Below are 20389 nucleotides of genomic sequence, written 5' to 3' on the forward strand. Positions count from 1 at the left end.
TCAAAATTCTAGGCAGGAAGTATGATTGAAAGAGGAACCCAAGGGGTCTGATGGTTGACGTACAGGTAAACTAATCATGCTGCGCTGGTGCTCTTTCCCACGCTCCGTCACTGTGACACCCGACCTCGACTGCACCCATAAAAACACTCAGAGTGGCTACGTTTCTCTCTGTCCAGCCAAATACTGACCATGATAGCCGCAGATTCTCTGTGTGAATTTAAATGAGGTTTTCAGGTGTAAGAGTATTCATAGTCGTTTTCTAATCCACTATTATTATACCACAGGGCTGTTGAATTCTCGACTACTTTTGGTCAGAAGGTGTTGGGAACTGAAAGAAAATAACTATTGAATAAAACTATTAATGTTTATGTTAACAGTAGGTCTTTTTTTTTTTTGATGTGTTGAATTGTGAACTAGGGGGGGAAAAAAACTCACTTTCTTTTTTTCATCGATATTCTCTTCGTTCTCAGAAGAACTTTCCTCATCATAAGGGCTTTCAACATCAGACTCTCCCTTTGCGATAGGAACAACGGCCATTCTAAGAGCACCATCAAGTTGCTTCAGCTCCTCCTTGGTCTCGTCCTCTGACTCAACTGTGTCCACGTGGTTCAGGACTAGATCATTTCCTTTCTTCTCCTCTTCCTTCGGATTCAAGCCCAACAAGCGCCTTATGTGCGTGATAATATAGGCCTTGACCCAGTCGATGCCCCTGGTGATTCTTGATATGGCAATCTGCAGGTTGTTCATTTCACCATCTTCGTCTGACGATGCCAGGTTGTCTCCACTGAAGGAGCTGAGCAGCAATGCCAGGAAGAGATTCAGGACCTATAAGAACCATAAGCTATGTGTTTTAAGGTTTTTTTTTTTAATCTGTTCCTTAAAGTCAACATTCTCAGCAGAATACAGTTCAGTAGCACATTTTTGTGTAAAGAAAACAATGTGTAATAATTTTGTAATAATATATATATATATATTATTACAAAATTATTACACATTGTTTTCTATATATATAAAAATGTTTTCTATATACAATTTTCTAATGTTTTCTATATATATAAAAATGTTTTCTATATATATATATATATTATTACAAAATTATTACACATTGTTTTCTATATATATAAAAATGTTTTCTATATACAATTTTCTAATGTTTTCTATATATATAAAAATGTTTTCTATATATATATATATATATATATATATATATATATATATATATATATATATATATATATATATTGCACTAAGTGATCTGTTATCATTTGTATTGTGGATTATTCCAACTGATGACCATTATGGTTCTTGGTTTTATGGTTAGCTTAGCTCAACCAACAGTTCCAGAAATTGTTGCAATTCATAAATGACACTGCAAATTTTCCTGTTCTTTTGCTGATGAAAACAGTATTTATTAACTGAAATACATATCTCGACATCCCCCAGATCCCCCCATCAAAGGATTTCAGAAAAAGTCGGTTTCACCTCCTCGTCGTATGAGCCGTTTCCTCTTTGCTCTATGAATAGCTGAAATGGAAATCTTCCTGGTTACATTTATAGTAAATGGCTGGTTGATACTCAAAGTAAATATGTCCTATGTATAATTAACTTCTAGTCAGAGGATCACATGATCTACTCTACAGGATGTAAGGTCTATGACAGATCTGTCTCCTCAAGCATGTCGGCCAACATCCACTCAAGTGCACTTAGGGATATCAGACTTGCCGGAGAGTTCCAAGCACGAGTGGCACGTCACAAGTCAATTATCTCAGCGAGATCTGTCCAATGTTTTGGTCCTTTCAGTCTAATGGATGTCACAATTAGTATACAGGCCTCAGAAGATGTTGAACGGTGTGTGTAAAGGTTTCTTATGGTAAAATATTCTTGACGTGGTTAGTGATTCTAGTGCTGATTTGAAAACGCTACTTTTAAAATGATTTGTAGGAGTAATAACTTTGGCAATGGTGGGTTTATTGTTTGCACCACTGGAATAAAATTCAAAAATAGTGGACTCCCTGGCTTTTCATCATTGACCCCTCAGGGCTCCCGGACCCTAAATCAAGAACCATGGATCTAGACAACAAAAAATTCAGACAGACCCTGTTGTAAGTACATGACTGAGGCGGTACTCACCACCAGGTTTCCAATCACCATGACCATCATGAAGACGATAATGCACATGGACTGGCCTGCCACTTCCATGCAGTCCCACATGGTTTCAATCCACTCGCCACACAGGATCCGAAACACAATTAGGAAGGAGTGGAAGAAGTCTGTCATGTGCCAACGTGGCAATTCACAATCTTGAGAGATTTTACAAACACAGTCCTTGTAGCTCTTCCCAAACAGCTGCATGCCCACCACAGCGAAGATGAAGACGATGATGCCCAGGACGAGGGTCAGGTTCCCCAGGGCACCCACAGAGTTACCAATGATCTTAATCAGCATGTTCAGGGTAGGCCATGACTTTGCCAACTTGAAGACACGCATCTGTATTAAATATTAGTCACAACATGATTATATAATAGTTAGCTTTACAAGAACCATCAAGAAACGACGATTTGTAGTGGGATGGTACATCACTTAATTAGCAGTGAAAATAATCCTTTGGAGATGGTAGAAACAATATTATGCAATATTTGGATAATAATTCAGCCACTGCTTATAATAAATCCTGAGGGAGGAGTTTACGTAATAGCCTACTTGTGGCACATTTATTATTTTACTCACTGTAAAATTCATGTGACCCACTCAAGAATTTTCTCTATGTCTATCATGATAGATATAGATAGCTATATTGATCATGGTCTATGCTAACACTAACACACCACCACCCCATTCTGCACTACCAAAGTCTTCATCCAGACAACAAGAGTCTATTGGATACAATGACTGGGAATTGGTCCAAAAATCATATATATCAAGTATACCATTTATAAAGTATAAAAATACTGCAGCAACACATATGTACATTCTGATAAAACATAAGTCATTTATTAGCATCAATGAATAAAAACGTTTATATCCTGCATGTGTGTAGAAATACCACAGTGTATTTGTACACTGTGTATAACACTGCATATAACACAACATAGAAGGCTACAATCACACAACAGGTTGGCAACAAACGTCAGTGCGAGGGTTAGCTGAAGCCATGAGTCAGCTGTCATGAGTCAACTGGAAGCCATGGCTAAAAAGTAAAGTGCTTCTGAATTCACACACTTTCTAAATGCATTAGCCACAAGATCCTTATTGTGATTAGTGAATGGGGTGTTTTAGAACTAGGTCTGAAGGATGATTAATTTGTTGCCTTTTTATAGCTTCTGCCTAAGATTTGATGGATGATGACAATGATGCTTGATTTTACCCCTGAGAAATACACTGTGGGATTACATCTGCCATTCTCTTCCTTCCCTGTGCTATAGAAGACTGTGGATTTAATAACAGAGCTACTGAGACAAAAGCAGGAGTTTGAGGAGAAGCAGTGAGATGTCCTGTCTCACTCCATTCAAGTAGATCAAGCTGATACAGCTGGTCTGTCTAACGACGTGTCAATATTTCTGATGGTACTGCAAGGGTTTTGTTCCCAGTGCATACTGAGTATATGTTGAGTATACTGCCTGAACGCCCATTATGATCTCACAGTGATTTGCTGTGAGATTTTCACAGTGAGAGAGATGGTTTCTTGTTACCTAGCTTCAGCTATCAGCAACAGTGAAGCTTGCTAAAAAGCAATTATCAGCAGATCATCTGGCCTACTAGCTACTAGCTTTGTTGTGGGAGTGTTAGGCTGTAGACCCCAGGTTAAAGTTCAGGGAAACAGCAAGAAACAGCAAGATGGCCTCTCAGCCATCTGTCACTTTCCCCACCCATCCTTAAAAATCCGTCTCTCTTGCTGGCTTCCAGGGATCCTGCTCTCCCAAATAAAGGATCAATAGTTCCATACACATGGATTTCTCTGACAAACCCATGCCCGTGTCTGTCTGGTTAAGGCAAGCGATTCCATAGCAGCCGAGGTACTTAATCCTAAGCTTAAATAGTATAAGCTGCCTTGTTGTCTTTTCTCAGTCTCTTGTCAGTCCTGCACTATCCATTGGCCCCCAGTGTCAATGTCTGTCCTCATTCCACTTCCTGCACTACCGATCCTGCAACACTGTCAATCTCTCTCCTCAAACCTACCCCTGCATCACCCAACATGCCCCTGTGTTGTTCAATCTCATCAATTCTGGTGCAGCATCACACATTATGCCCCAGTTTGATCTCTTGCATCAGACAGGGTCATTGCATCATGCATTATGCACAAGTGTTGATCATACATTAATCCTGGCCCTGTATTATTCATCATGCCGCAGTGTCAATCTCTCTGATCAATGCTGCTACTGCATCATCCATTCTGTGTTGGTCTCTCTGGTCAATCATGACTCTTGTCAATATGCTGCTGTGGCACTGTTTCACAATTTGTATCAGGCCTGTTTCCCAAGATCTTGCCCCTCCGTCTTCCATTCTGCCCCGGGTTTCATCTGCCTCATAGATCCTGTCCCTGCATGACCCATTCTGCCCCGATACCAGTATCTCTTATAGATCCTGTCCCTGCATCACCCATTCTGCCCCGATACCAGTATCACTTATAGATCCTGTCCCTGCATGACCCATTCTGCCCCAGTACCAGTATCACTTATAGATCCTGTCCCTGCATGACCCATTCTGCCCCAATACCAGTATCTCTTATAGATCCTGTCCCTGCATGACCCATTCTGCCCCAATACCAGTATCTCTTATAGATCCTGTCCCTGCATGACCCATTCTGCCCCAGTACCAGTATCTCTTATAGAACCTGTCCCTTCATCACCCATTCTGCCCCAATACCAGTATCTCTAATAGATTCTGTCCTTGCATCACCCATCATGCCTGAGTTTTGGTCTCTCTTTGTATATACTGTCCCTTTTCTCTTTTACAATTTCTCTCAGGCCCTCACACCTAGTCAGTCTCAAGCTCTGACCCAGGCTCATGATCCTGACCCATTCTGGCTGCCATGTGTTACACCCTTCTTTTTTCCCTTTCTTACATGAACATGCAACGATATAATCATATGTTACCTACTCAGGCAAAATAATTTCAACAGTATTTCCTGCTTTATGTAATGGGTTATTCAAATAGAAATTGGTTCAAAAGCACACAAGCACTAAGTGCACATTCCAGCACATTGGAAGCTGAGTATTGCAAGCTTTTGTAAACTCAGTCACTCAAAAAATAAAGCAGCTTGGGCCTATTGCTTCACGCATAAACATAATAAAAGGGCAAAGTGCAAAAACTCTCCAATTTTTCTCCAGAAATGCCAATACCACACTAGATGATTCTTCCCAGTTTCACGCTTCTTTTGGCATTCATATGTTTGCTCTTTCTTTGATGAACTGAATTTGCCAATAAATAAGAGATATTACATAAAAGAAAAGGCTATGATCTATGCATCCTATGAACTCTGAGAAGAATCAGTTAGTGTGATGTCAGCTATTTACCAAAACAAAGGTGTGAAGTCCTCCAATAGGTTTGCTGTGCTCCAATGTCACATGTCCAACTAAAACGTCCGCCGATTGTAGGTCAAATTCTTCATTCTTGCTTCCATGCTTTTATTTTACATGAAATAGTGTAATGAGTGTCCAATCTCAGATGTTTGGGTACGAGAAGCAATAAGGCTTCCATCATCTTAACTTTAATATTCAGTATAGTAGCAGAGCTGGCATACACTCAAGCGATTGCAGGAAGACAATCTATGAACAACCCTCATTAGCAAAAACTGATAACCTGAACTCTCTGCAATTCTCTTATGCATCTGTTTACATATATTTCTGGTAAGCGGATAAACAATTACTTACAAGTCGGAAGGACCGGAGCACAGACAGCCCTTGTACATTAGCCAAGCCGAGTTCCACAAGACTCATGGTCACGATGATGCTGTCGAATATATTCCAGCCGACCTGGAAGTAGTAGTATGGGTCCATCGCTATGAGTTTGAGTACCATCTCAGCCGTGAAGATGCCCGTGAACACCTAGAAAGACATGCTCCTAGCTTAGTGGGTTGTATTTGAGGGCAGTTTAGAAGATGCAAGCCTAATAAACCAGTGAAATATCGTGTAGGTTTGTATCTAGTGCCTTACCAAATTCCCAACAGACAACACATGTTCGAACTCAGGAGTCATCGGATAATGTTCCATGGCCATAAACACGGTGTTTAGTACGATGCAGATGGTGATGCCCAAGTCCACAAAAGGATCCATCACAATAAAGTACACCCATTTTTTGAATCTGATCCATGGTGCACAGCAGTCCCACTTTAGGAAAATGTCTGCAAACTTGTACCAGCAAGGTGGACATGGTCTTTCCAACTCTTCTAATTCTGAAAATATAATAAGTAGGTATAAACAGGATATTAACGTCTTATTTCATTGCAAACAACTGAAACATCCAACAAGACCTACGTTTAACCCACGGTTACAATACATATAATCTAGTTGTTCATTATTCTGTTAAATTTGTCGAATCACTCATGAATAAACTAAAGACTTCACCTTCTAGTGTATGGCTTACAGCACTCACTGCACTGGCTTTCCTGTTGTGCTGGCCGGGTAGTTCTATTAAGTCCATACTTCCTTTGGATCCATTTAATTTGGACACCTCGGTAGACTTTAGACACAGCAGAAAAGAAATAAAACTGGACTGTAACGCTTCGGCAGGATTGAAAGCATTAAATATCGATCTACAGCAATCATTAGAATTTTTTTTTTTTAAGCTATTGACATTGCAATCGATCAGTTGAACCTTTATGAATACAAGTATGGGATGAAACCTATGCTATGTTATTGGAGAAAAATTTATTAAAGGATATGTTGTACTTTTTATCCATTTATAGTTAGATTTAAGATTGTGGAACATCCAACAAGTTTGTCGTTCTTACTGACTGTTACACTAGAGACCCTTTCCATTAAATGTTAAATATACGTCTCCTAAGAGAGAGCTCATCAAGACCTTTTGACCAATCAGAATTCAGTACAGGTCTGAAATGAATACTGAATTTAATACAGGCGTCATGTAGTAAAATCCCAGATGGATTCATTGGTGTTCGTGCATTACAGTACCTCTCTGTGTTTTAGGGCAGTGCCATGCTCTTCGTGATTCTCATCATACTCAGTGCCGCCGTCATGTTTCTTTTCGCTCGAGAGCGAGGTCGTGCTTTCTTTCACCATCGCTTTTTTCAGCTGCTCGGACGAATGAAACATTTAGATGGGACTGCCGTTAAAAATAAAATAGCTTTATTTGTATAATATTAAAGCATTGCATTTCATATATGCAAACACGTACCTTAACCAACACATATATTCAACATGTTTTAGCGTGTGATGATTTTATGGTAAACTTATTAATCTTGGTAATTATATTATTTTTCCTGTTTTCATGCAAAAGAATTTTTCTCTCGTTCCAGATTTGCACAATTACACACTCTTATTAGGATTTATCAATACTTAAACTTAAACTTCCTGAATCATGAATTAATAACTGAAAACGTCTTCTCAGTCGTGAATCGCCATTGGGAATGCTCTTTAGTGCAAGCTTCATGCACGCAGTGCTGATTAGGAAAACAGTGAATGAAACTAAAGGCGTAATGAGAGAGCACGCTTGCCTCAGATTGCTTTTTGAGCTGCTCCATGATCTTGGCATACTCTTCCTCCTTCTCTTTAGCTTCAGCTATATTGGCTTCGTTCTGCTCCGCATACGCCATTGCCACCACCGCCAAAATCAGGTTGATCAGGTAAAAGGAGCCTAAGAAGATGATGACTACGAAGAAGATCATGTAGGTCTTCCCTGCTGCCCGGAGAGTCTGAAATACGCAAGACGGCATCAGCTGGCGATCTCCAGACAGTTTGCATCAGAATTTTTTATAATCAGATTTTCTCAGGTGTTTGTTCTGCAAAGTCCACCACAGTGATATTTTCACGTCATTTTTTTTTTTTAAATGGACTCTTTTTTTAAAACATTTTTATAATGTAGGACATGTGCTTTTATTTGTGCTTGTGTTTTCACACACAGTCCATTCTTTTTTCACACGTTAGTTTATTTATTTATTTATTTATTTTTTTTACATGTGGGGCATGTTGGTTTACAGATTTTTATTTATTTATTTTTTTTATCAGGATTTATTTATATCCACATTATTCCCAATTTTAGGGCATAACAGAGTCAAATACTCAGATGTTCAGGTTATTTTTCCATGTGTGAGTACATATTGCTCACATAATCACACGTGAAATGGACGTGATTCTTCCTTAAGGGTGACTATCTCTATCTGTTGTCTGACGTGAGTTTTCACTCATGTGCCCAGGCTTTTACAGTAAATGTGAAAATGGTCCGGTACTTACTTAGTAACCGCACAGCTCCATTAGTGAAGCATGACAAGGCGACAGAAAAGATACAGGTGAGCTGAATAATGTGTGCATATTAGCGTATAAGACTCAAAAAATCGTGAATGTACAAACCAACTGGAACAGGTTTTCCCAGAAGTCTTGTGTCATGAGGCGGAAGAGGGCAAGGAAGGCCCACCCGAAGGTGTCATAGCTGGTGTATCCATAATTCGGATTCCTCCCTGCTTTCATACACACGTATCCCTCGGGACATCGCCTGTCAGTATTATAGTCAACAGCTCAGTTACACACAAAGGCCGCCATGGGGATTTAACAATGAATAAATAAATACTGTACACACTCAGGATTTTATTTCTTTAGATACTTTCAGTACTCTTATTACGTTTTTTTTTAAGTTATTTATTATTATTTCAGTACTTTAATCCACAAAGTACAACAGTTTCTGTTTACGCACACCTCTGTAAAGCATCATGTACGTGTGGCGGTCTGGGAAAACCCATCATCTGTCGCTGTGGCTGATATGAAATCAGTTAAATCGGTATTTTTCCTGCAACAAATGTATTTTAAATATCGTGGAAATGTTTTTTTTATTATTATTATTATTTCCATTTTGGGAATAATCATCTAGGCTACATTCCTGCAAAGATAACATCAGGTACAGATGCAGTTTAACTGTTAAAACCACTCAGTCTACCTAAAGATGTCTGAAACCTCATTAGCTAAGTAGGATTTCCTCACACACTTTGATCAAGCTGGTGAAAAACGAGAAGTGCGTTTTCTTTAGGTTTTCTCTGTTTTCTCTTTTAGCGGGGTTAAAAAATGCTGTATCTGCGTAAAAAGACGAAGATATTTCAGTTCAGGGAAGACTGCAGTTTTCACAACTACAGTGGAGTGCGAAAGTCTAAGAGGAGGTCGTTGTTGTTTATTTATTTATTTATTTATTTATTTAAACTGGAAATAAACAGAAAGGTTTAGCATTTTGGAATTTTAAAAAAATGGTGACGAAGAGTTAAATAACGAAGAAATATTCAGGATTCAACTATCATTCAGCTATTTCCAGGTCACTATTTAAATTTAAGCACATATGCGATATTGACCACAAAATGTCCGATTTTCCTCATCTCAGCTGAAGCACGTGTTCAGACGACACTCTGAACCGGATTCGCTCCAACATGGATGGTCCAGCTTGTCAAGTCCAGTAAAGAAAGCAGAGTATTAAGAGGTAAGAGACTTTTCAGAGAAAAAAAAAACACAATGAAGGCTGCCGGGTTTCTGTGCAGAAATAAGACGCGAGTACGATGGTCGAAGTCTCCAGAAGGACCGTGTCTGGTTCTGTAAGACTCTCAATAACACTTACAGCTCGTTTCATTATAAATACAAACTATACAAACTGCTCCGGAGGCTACTATTTTTATTTTTATTGTTTTGTCCTACCAAATATTGACTTTGTTTCATTTACTACTGTTTACTGCACTTTATCTTATTTTTTTAATGTAGAAAAATTTCATTATTTTGAAGTCATTATTGCTCTACAGTGTTTCTTTGTATGCACATAAAACCTCTGCACAGTACTGTGTGTGTGTGTGTATATATATATATATATATATATCAGAAAATGCCAACGTTAATCCACTGTAAAACCGGATATGTTCATCTAACTCAAAAAATTTGAGGAAACTAATTACCTCAGAAATTTTACGTTTATAAATCAATTTCTTTAATCCAAATACACTTCAATATAACAAAAAATGAACTCAATTAACTCTATTGAAGTGTGTTTGGCTTAAAGAAATTCATTTATCGACTTAAAAATTTTGAGGTAATTAGTTTCCTCGACTTTTTTGAGTTAAATGAACTTATCCGGTTTTACAGTGTAGGTTTTCCCAGATCATTGTCCCATTGTTATGTATCATTTAATAACCAGTGAAGGGGGAAATACGTGGCTGGCCAACCCACCCAGCATCCGAACTGTTTCCACACAGCAGTGGATCTGCGCTACCATCCAGGTGGTAGTAATTCTCTGCAAAACAAAGAACTCGCAATCAGCTTCTCGAAAGTGACAAATGAGCGCGTGGTAAACCTGTCAGATTAATATAATATTATACTTAATAATATACTTCTATCGAAACATGGCCTGGACAAGCGGACCGTTGATGTTAAACTTGTTTAGATCAATAGATCTAGATCTCCAATTACCCTGATTGTCGAAGTACTGTTCAAAGTCGAAAGTGCTGTTGGTATCCATGGTGTCATTGATGCTTGCAGGAGGCCACTGGATGCACTTGTTGCGCAGAATTCCCATGAACAGCTGCAGGCCAATGAGGGCGAAAACGCTGAGACAGAAGACGGTGAGGATCATGACGTCTCCCAGCTTCTTCACAGACTGAATCAGCGCACCGACGATGGTTTTCAGACCTGCACGGCACACACGGGGGTTCTGACCATCATGCGACTGTTACTAACGTTGTCATTTTATTCGTTTGCTCTCGCGTGCATTATAGCAGCTAGAAACAGTCGTTCTCTCTGTTTTTTTTTTTCCTGCCTTGATTTCTCTCTTCTCATGTCTGAAAACTTAAAGGTAAGCTTTACCTCTGGCCCGTACAAAGTGCTGACACTGGAGACCCCTTCCATAAATGTTAAATAAACATCTCTGCACAGAAAACTTCACCATATCAACGATGACGCATGTTGTTAATCCGTTTCAAAGCCTTTCTACGTATTAGCCTTTATATTAATACACATTAATAGAAATCTGTGATTCGCAGCTACATTACTGTCAGAGCTGCTGTTAGAGAAAGCCTTCTGACCAATCAGAATTGAGAACTGAGAACAGTTCTGTGGTAATCATCAGCTGTACATGCTTAGACATGGTCGTTCATGATAGCGCTCGGGATGTGATGTGGACTGTGGTCCAGGACGCACCAGGAATTACGGTGATTGTTTTCAGGGCTCGAAGCACACGGAAGGTCCTCAGAGCTGAGACATTTCCCAAGTCCACAAACTCAGTGATGTACCTGCAGACACACATGATCCAGAATCACTCAGGACATCCAAACTCATTCATCACAGCCTTCAACCGCTTATTCCAATTCAGAGTGTAAACTTGCTCTACGTGTTCCTACTGCGACGAAAATACTGAATATTTACACACACTGTCAACGTTACTAAGAACGCCTAAGAGGATACTTGCACGAATCAGCAGGTGTTCCTAATAAAGTGGACTGTGGAGTGTATAATATGGACTCATAAAATTAGGAGAGAGAGAGAGAGAGAGAGAGAGAGAGAGAGAGAGAGAGTAACTCTAATAGTGAATATCGGGATGTTTTCAAGAAAAAGAAACGGACAGAGAAAGAGAAATCAAGGTTGGTAAGTGAGAGAGATGAGAAAGAATGTGACAAAAAAAACAATTGATCACAAGAAAGAAAAACGTGAGAACTGTAGGAAGAAAACAGAAAGAAAAAAGATGAAAAATATTAAATAAGCAGAAAGAAAGAAAGAAAGAAAGAAAGGAAGAAGCAAACAAACAAAAGTTAATAGGGAGAGAGTGTGACGGAGAATGAAAGAAAAAAGTGATTAAAAAGTAGGAAAGAAAGAAAGAAAGAAGCAACCGAGCAAACAAACAAACAAACAAACAAACAAACAAACAAACAAAGGCTGATATGGAGAGAGTGTGAAAGGGAGAATGAAAGAAAAAGTGAGAAAGAAAGAAAGAAAAAATAATGAATGAAAGAAGCAAGCAAACAAACAAACAGTGTGTGTGTGTGTGTGTGTGTGTGTGTGTGTGTGTGTGTGTGTGTGTGTCATCATGGTAGTATAAATATATTTATAAAAATGGGGGCACAGTGGTTTAGTGGTCAGCACGTTTGTCTCACACCTCCAGGGTTGAGGGTCGATTCTCGCTGCGGCCCTGTGTGTGTGTGTGTGTGTGTGTGTGTGTGTGTGTGTGTGTGTGTGTGTGGAGTTTGCATGTTCTCCCCATGCTGTGGGGATTTCCTCTGGGTACTCCCCCAGTCCAAAGACATGCAATGTAGGCTGATTGGCGTGTCCGTTGTGTGTGTGTGTGTGTGTGTGTGTGTGTGTGTGTATGCCCTGCAAAACTATTTCAGTACCATGTATGACATCTCATACTCACGCCATGCTGATCACCATGAAATCCAGCCAGTTCCATGGATCTCGAAGGAATGTGAAGTCTCCGATACAGAACCCTCTGGACAAGACTTTAATCAGAGCCTCGAAGGTGTAGATCCCCGTAAACACGTACCTGACACACAAGAGTCACGCGAGTGTACTGAGCATGTGAGAAAACACAGTCGTGTATGAGTTACCAAGGTAACAGTGCTATACATTATGATGTAGTTATTGTCTGTCTGTATAAATATGATCATAAAGGAGGCTCGTTGCTGTTCGTGTTGAGACTCACTCCATAATTTTGCTCCAGTCTGGCGGGTGGCTCATCGTCATGAACACACAGTTGGACAGGATCGTCACCATGATGAACATGCTGAATAATTTACTGAACAGTCAAGGAGCTCTGTGGGTGTGTGTGTGTGTGCTATCTCAATAAAGTTATGTCCACAGCTCCAATCACTCACTGTACCAAAGTCTTGCTGTCTGGGAAGTTAGATACAGTTGCAAGAAAAAGTTTGTGACCTTTGCGAACTTTGGAATGTCCGGGGTTTATTGATCACTCGTAAAATGTGGTCTCAATCAAAGTCACAATTATAGACAAACGCGATTTGACTAAACGGATAACCCACGTGCAGTCGCAGTGTTCGGGTCTTTATCGAACATACTGAGTAATCATTCACAGTACAGGCTGGGAAAGTAAGTAAACCGCTGTGCTAATTGGAGTCGGGCGTTTACATTAAGGAGATGAGATCGGACGTGTGGGTTGAACAGGTGATTTGCCCTTTAAATAAATAAAGACACGCAAAGTCTAGTTACTGACATATCTGTTCAACTCAAGGGCTACTGATTAGCGTGAGCCATGCTTTGAGCCCAACAGCTTTCACGGGACCTGAGAAATGCACAAAGCTGGAAAAGACTACAGAAGCATTTCTGAAGACCTGCGTGTTCATCGATCCAAAATCAGATCCACTGTCTATAAACGGAGGAAATTCAGGCTGTTGAAACTCTCCCTAGGAGTCGGCGGTCTGCAAAGAAAAAGAACCCAAGGGTAACAGAAAAAGACCTGCAGAAAACGCTAATGGACGAACACCATAAAGGAAGCCACAGCTGTCCAAAAATAAAAAAAAACCCAACAAAAAACACTGTGGCATGGGGATGTTCCACAACAGTGATGGGAAAAGTTTTGTGGACAGATGAGACAAAAGGTTCATTTTTTGGCAAGAATGCACAACGCTATGTTTGGAGGGAAAACAAACACTGCACGCTAACACAAAAACCTCAATGCGACTGTGAAGCATGGTGAAGGGAGCATCGTGGTTTAGAGCTGCTTTGCTGCCTCAAGACCGTGCAATCATTGAGGGAACAATTCAAAACCACGATGTCTTATGGGAGAATGTCAGGGCAACCGCGCATGATCGCAAGCTTAATAGAGGTTAGATGATGCAACATGACAATGACCCGACGCACACAAGTAAATCATGTTTAGGAATGGCTGAGTCGGAGTCCTGACCTTATCCCAATTGAGATGCTATGGCATGACCTGAAGAGGGCTGTTCAATCAAGAAAGCCCAATATATTGATGAACTGAAACGGTTTTCTAGCGAGAAACGCTCCCAGATTCCTCCTCGTCATTGTGCCAGGCGGCTACCGCCGGTAGAAGAGGGTCTACAAGTTACTCAATTCAAGGGTCCACTTACTTTTTCCAACCTGTACTGCGAATGATTGCTCAATGTGTTCAGTAAAGATGTGAAAAGCTCATGTACGCGAAAGATGCCAGACAGCACTTTCCTGCGAGTGTGATATGTGATGCAGAATGAGCAGAAATTCCAAAAGATGTAGTAGATGGTTTCCCATCTCTATGAAAAAACAACGGAAAATACACAGATAGTGCGCTCGCGCTTTCTGGCAAGGTAATGTGAAACCAAATCTATCAGTGTACTGTATGTTCAACTTAGCTAACATTACTTATTTTTAAAAAAAACCCCAATTCAATAGGATTAACTTTCTTTCGCACATAATATCAGGGTACCGACACTGATATAGATCATGAACCTCTGACAAGCTTCGCTGATCAGTCACCATCTCACAGACACACATTTATCAACTATCTGAACCCATTTAGAAATGTTTCTACTCATAATTTTATTTGTCTAAGTGAATGGGATGTCTTTATAACCCCTTAAAACCTTGTGTGCATCCAAAGGATATGAGTGTATGAGTACTCGGATGGCAACCCTGCGGATGGGGTTGAAGGGGGTGAGAACGTAACAGGCTGGATCCACGTTGAACCTGTTGATTGTATTCCCTTTGCTGATCACGATGAAAGTCTGCAAAACGCAAAAAAAGCATTAATCAAAGCAAATGAAAATCTAAAGATCTAACACAATCAGCAACACGTACCGTAGCATGATAAGGAACTGTCTTTTATTTCAAATGGACTGACATTCACCATGCCATAACTGTCCTGAACACTTTTTATGTTTTTACTGGGTTGCGTGAGGAAGCTGCATTCATTTTACCACCTCGAGGTTGATTCATTTCCTATAACAGCATGTCCTGAAGCGTTTTATTTTTCTTACGCCGCAGCGATTCGCCAACCAATGAAACACACTGAAACACATATATTTCCAATGAGGCTATTTACATGGAGACATTGGTATTAACTCAAGAAATCTGGACCTATAAAGAATTCACAACATTAAAGTCTGTAAATAAAGTTATGTGTAATAAAGTGGAATGACACAGGAAAAAAGTACTGAACACGTTAAGAAAAAGCAGTTCTCCAAGGTAAGGTAAGGCAAGGAATCCGTAAGTAATTATACCCCCTATCTGTGCAGATTAATATCAGCTGGGTTAGTAAATCGATGGTCTATAAAAAGGCTTTTCGTTACCGAGGTGTCACACAAGAATCATCTCACGATGGGTAAAAGCAAAGAGCTCTCCCAAGACCGTCGCTACCGTACTGGTGCAAAACATTTCGTATTCATAACGTATTGGTGCAAAATTTCTTCTCTCCCTTGAAGCTAATAATACAAAAGAACACGCAGCTTGTCATATCACTGAGAAACCTGTGGGAAAAAAGCGTAAAATCGTCAATTTACAGCTTTATCTCTGATTGTTACAAAACGCTGACACCGGAGACTCCGTACAGAAAACTTCAGAAAGCTATAGCGATGATTATTTTATATGGAATGTCCACCGTACACGTTTCTTTGAGTTCATCTTTATTATAGAAACAATACGATATTAGAGCAAGCACAGGAATATAAACCTGTGATTTAGTTTACGTTATAAAATCTTCTGTGGCACTGTGGTATAGGTTTATGTATAAATCTTACGTCTGTATATTGAATACTTCCTCGCTAAGCCTCATGACATTTCATTTTTGGCTCCATGTTTATTGTTTTTCCAGACTGATATTACGGTATGTTGACATTTTGTTTGGGACGCTCTGTTTGTTTATGACCTTGAGTAACAGATCTGCCTGTGTTTGACTTGGCTGTCTGATGTCACACCCCTGCTATAGACTTTGACCATGATTCCCGGAAAAGTCGGAACAGTAAAAGGCCTGTGAATGACTGCTGCCTGCTTCTATTAGACATGAGACACTTCGTGAACAGTGGTTTTCTTTTTCAGACTTGCAAGACGCTGGGACATGAGGAACTGACTGTGACCAGTGGATACGATGTCATGATGACATGATACGATTTGTCCAGGCTTCTCTGATATTTGCATAAAGGTTTAACACAAAGGTTTTCTTAACGCAGTACGCGCCCTTACACAGGTTACATCTAGCACCCCTAAGTGTTCTTCAGTTAGTCCCTCTGGGGACACAAAACGTGGGAATGTTTCTGTGTACAACACTACAGCACAGGGCAGGGGGAATTTCAGAAACACATTCCAAGTAAGGAAAGAAGGAAGGACACAAAAACATGTAAATGAGTAAATAAATAAATAAATAAATAAATAAGTACGCAAGCAAGCAAACAAAAATGCATAAATAGGTAAGTAAGTATAGATTAATAAATAATCAAGCAAACACACAAAAGTAAATAAATATATTATAGATAGATAGATAGATAGATAGATAGATAGAGTGTCCTCCACAAATATTGGCACCCTTGGTAAATATGAGCAAAGGCGGCTATGAAAAATTGTCTTTATTGTTTAACCTTTCGATCTTTCACAAAAACACTCTGCTCTCATGGATCTCAAACAATTGCAAACAAAACACAGGTTTATCACAAAAAAAATATACCTTTGTTAAATATAGGTGTGCAACAATTATTGGCACCCTTTTAGTCAATACTTATGACAATTTTTCACAGCCTTCTTTGCTCATATTTACCAAGGGTGCCAATATTAGTGGAGGGCACTGTAGATAGATAGATAGATAGATAGATAGATAGATAGATACTGTAAATAGGCCTAGATAGATAGATAGATAGATAGATAGATATACAAACAAACAAAAACAAGTAACTAAATAAAGAAACAACCTTTAACTGTAAAAAATAATAATAACGAGGGGTCCCGCTGTCACAGGGGATGTAGGGCCCTCGCATGTCAATCACCCACTAAAATGATTTTTTCACAGGGACGTACTGAAGAAAAGGAACCGTAAAAACCACTTCATATGCTATTTCTCATGCTTTGTGAAAACGCATTGTGCACAGAGGAGCCAGGACTGACTTTCTTGGATTTGTAGTAGGGATCGAGCTCTTCCAGAGGGATGTTAAGGAGCTCAGGTGGAGGGTCTCCATAGATAAACGGTAAGGATTTTCCAACTTCCAGGTCTTTGGAGGGTTTGGGCAGGTCCTCTTCAAGGATCTCAATGTTCTGGGCTTTCCTCTGAGCCTCTTCGGCATCTGCCTCGGCCTTGAGTCGCTCACACTCGGCCAGCGACTCCGGCGTGAAGCGGCGGAACACATCGGTGCCTGCGGGGAGAAGCAAACATGCCATCTTCACATTCTGCTGGACGAGAGACGAAACCAGCTCGGGGTCTCTCAGCAACGCCCTGCCGAGAGAGGAGAGAGAGCAGAGGTGAGTGAGTGAGTGAAGGAAGGAAGGAAAGAAAAGTAGAGAAGAGAAGAGAAAAGTCTCTTCATACATATTTTCCCAGTGTTAACTTTTTAATTTTTTTTTTTTTTTACAGTTTTGTAGTTCTTCATCTAAAACACAAGATTTTTTTGCACTCTCGATATTTTTTGACACTGCATCATAGAAATATATATTTACAACTAACAAAGGAAATCATGGATTAAAAAACAGCAATGTAATTGCATTAAAATGTACATGACTGATCATGTTATGACCCCTTTGATTAGATTAACAGAGTATATGATTTATCAAATCACAGGTCTATATTAACACACGCTTTCCAATACATTATCGTTTCTATAGTAACAACTTACACAAAGGACTTGTATTATTGACACTCAACATCAAATTTATGTTAAAATGTGTACAACTGTAGCCATGGAGCTGTTTTGTTTAAGGAGACGTTTATTTAAACATTTACGGAATGAGTCTCCAGTGTCAGCACTTCGTAACAGTTAAGTAAGCTGTAAGGTTACGTTTTCTGACGTCTTCATGACACGAGGTTGCACTTTGCGCTTTCTCGGTAACATGACAAGCTGCAGTTTTTTAAATATTTATCAACTTCAGGAAAGCTCCCTGACGTCCCACAAGATTAAATGATAATAAAAAGAAAAGGAAGACATGTCAATCGTTAATAAATAAAAAGGTAAATGGTCTGCACTTATAAAGCGCCTTTTAATCTTAACAGGACTACAAAGCGCTTTACACTGTTTCTCATTCACACACACACTCTCACACAAGGTGCTAGCCTGCCATCAGGAGCACCTTGGGGTTCAGTGTCTTGCCCAAGGACACTTCGGCATGTGGAGTCACGTGGGCCGAGAATCACACCGCCAACCCTATGATTAGTGAACAACCCGCTCTACCACCTGATCCACAGCCGCCCGGTAAATAAAACAATGTAACTGCTGGCAAACCGCTGTGTTGCATGAGCAATAAAACACCTCCGGATGTGCTGTTATTGGAAAATAATCAACTTCGGTGTTGTGCGTGTAACTCCACATTGATTAATCAACACAGGTGTTTTATTCCTTATCCCTTACAAATGAAAGCACTGACAACTAACAGATAGATCAATGACAGATAGATAGATAGATCCGAAATAACTGTCCAAATCATACAAATACATAAACACTGCTGCTATTGCTATCTCAAGAAAGCAGTAAATGATACACAGTCGATCAATTGCCAACACATTAAAAACCCTACTCCTGCCACAGCACAGGTTTGTCTCACTTACGATTGTTGCGGCCATAGTTTCAGCTTTTCTGCTTTCTTCGGTTGCGCGGCCCGATTCCGGAGCCATGCCTCCAACAGTGAGATCTTCCGCGTTTTAGCCATAGTCGCTGCTCGATTGCGGTGAACTGCCCTGCACTGATGAGGAAGGCTGGAGAACTATACGACCCTGTCGTGTCTGACACACATGCTTAGCCTGCCTGTACTGCTGAACCTCCACCCTCCCCCGACTTACAAAGTCAGAACACTGTCCCGAGGACAATGACTCTATTGGTCTTTTCTTTTCTTTTAATGCAAAGTCTGGGACGTGCACTAGTGGGGAATTAAATGCCTCCAATAGCCTTATTTTTTATTTGGTATGTTTAGAGGATGTTCCAGGGTACCCGGTTCCATCTCCTTATCCCTGTGTTTGCGCAGATTTCCTGAGGGTTCTCTGGTTTCCCCCCACCTCCCAAAAACATCACCATCTAACAGAATCATCTAAATTGCACCTATAGAGAGCATGAGGGTGTTTTCACATGTAGTTCGTTTTAAAAGAATGAAACCCAGCTGACTTAAAGTGAACCGGAAAGGGAAGCGGCCTTAGTCCTCAGTCCTTTTTGGTGTTCAGAGTATAGTGGACTCAAAAGAGAACCCGGTTCTTTTTTTGGTCCTCTTCAGCAATGAAGCGATCTCAAGAGCCTTTCTTGTTCACACTACAACTTCATAAGTACTCAGACCCGAGCTTGCACCAAAAATTTCATCCAAGTCGTCATCATAGAAGGGCCAGGGATCCTCCATTTCAGTGGACTCTCCACTTCGACGCATTTTGTCACGGGTACTCGGGGTTAGTTAGGGTTAGGGTTCGGGTTTGTGTTGTTTTCAGCAGTGACGGAACATGGTTGCAGGTACGGCAAACCTCCAGGTACAAATGTCTAAAAGAAATGAAAAGTGGACCGGGACCTCGTTGCTTTCACATATCACGAAGAAATCGAACCACAAACGGACCCGCACTTTTGGATCCTGTTAGGGGGGTCTGAGATCACTTGGTTTGTTCACATATACACGCTGAACCTCTCCGAGAGCGTTTGGAGGACTCAAGCGAACTAGGTGTGAAAACACCATGAATGTGTGAGGGCATGTTGCCCTGTGATGGACTGGCATCTCACCCAGGTTATATTCCCGCCTCACACCAAGTATTCCCATGATCACCTGCCGTCGATTCTGGCCAAGTCTAGCCTTGTTTGGTTTGAATTTGATGTTATTGGTTTTTTTGTTTTTTTTATAGAGACCTCTGCAAATCCTCGACATTGACCTCCAGCTGAGTCCCCAGCGTTACAGTTAACCATACATGCAATCCTGTATGTTCATACAGGCAAATACTGTGCTGCATGTCATTAAGTATACAGCTGTGTACACGACGCTTGGTATATGATGACAGTGGTTCTAGTATGTAAACTATAAATCTAGATATTCTTCTAAAATAATGGGTTGATCAGTGCAAACAATACAAATCTAAAGATCTTAAAAAAACA

General features: G+C 40.2%; 1 protein-coding gene across 1 annotated transcript in view; it reads right to left on the reverse strand.

Annotated features, from left to right (window-relative positions):
- scn4ab (sodium channel, voltage-gated, type IV, alpha, b) overlaps window positions 1-19238 on the reverse strand; it is a 32867-nt gene extending 13629 nt beyond the window's left edge. Inside the window, exons 1-16 of the mRNA XM_053637241.1 lie at window positions 18880-19238; window positions 17232-17556; window positions 14746-14866; window positions 12832-12919; window positions 12544-12672; window positions 11334-11425; window positions 10608-10826; window positions 10368-10431; window positions 8526-8667; window positions 7673-7870; window positions 7131-7250; window positions 6564-6678; window positions 6153-6391; window positions 5871-6044; window positions 2131-2487; window positions 436-825 (exon numbers count right to left, since the gene is read on the reverse strand). Of these exons, the coding sequence (XP_053493216.1) occupies window positions 436-825; window positions 2131-2487; window positions 5871-6044; window positions 6153-6391; window positions 6564-6678; window positions 7131-7250; window positions 7673-7870; window positions 8526-8667; window positions 10368-10431; window positions 10608-10826; window positions 11334-11425; window positions 12544-12672; window positions 12832-12919; window positions 14746-14866; window positions 17232-17556; window positions 18880-18980 (2874 nt within the window). The 5' untranslated portion in view covers window positions 18981-19238. The remainder of the gene's footprint in view (window positions 1-435; window positions 826-2130; window positions 2488-5870; window positions 6045-6152; window positions 6392-6563; window positions 6679-7130; window positions 7251-7672; window positions 7871-8525; window positions 8668-10367; window positions 10432-10607; window positions 10827-11333; window positions 11426-12543; window positions 12673-12831; window positions 12920-14745; window positions 14867-17231; window positions 17557-18879) is intronic.
- Window positions 19239-20389: the final 1151 nt, after the last annotated feature.

Source organism: Ictalurus furcatus, chromosome 12, assembly GCF_023375685.1.
Source record: "Ictalurus furcatus strain D&B chromosome 12, Billie_1.0, whole genome shotgun sequence".
Lineage (NCBI taxonomy): Eukaryota > Metazoa > Chordata > Actinopteri > Siluriformes > Ictaluridae > Ictalurus > Ictalurus furcatus.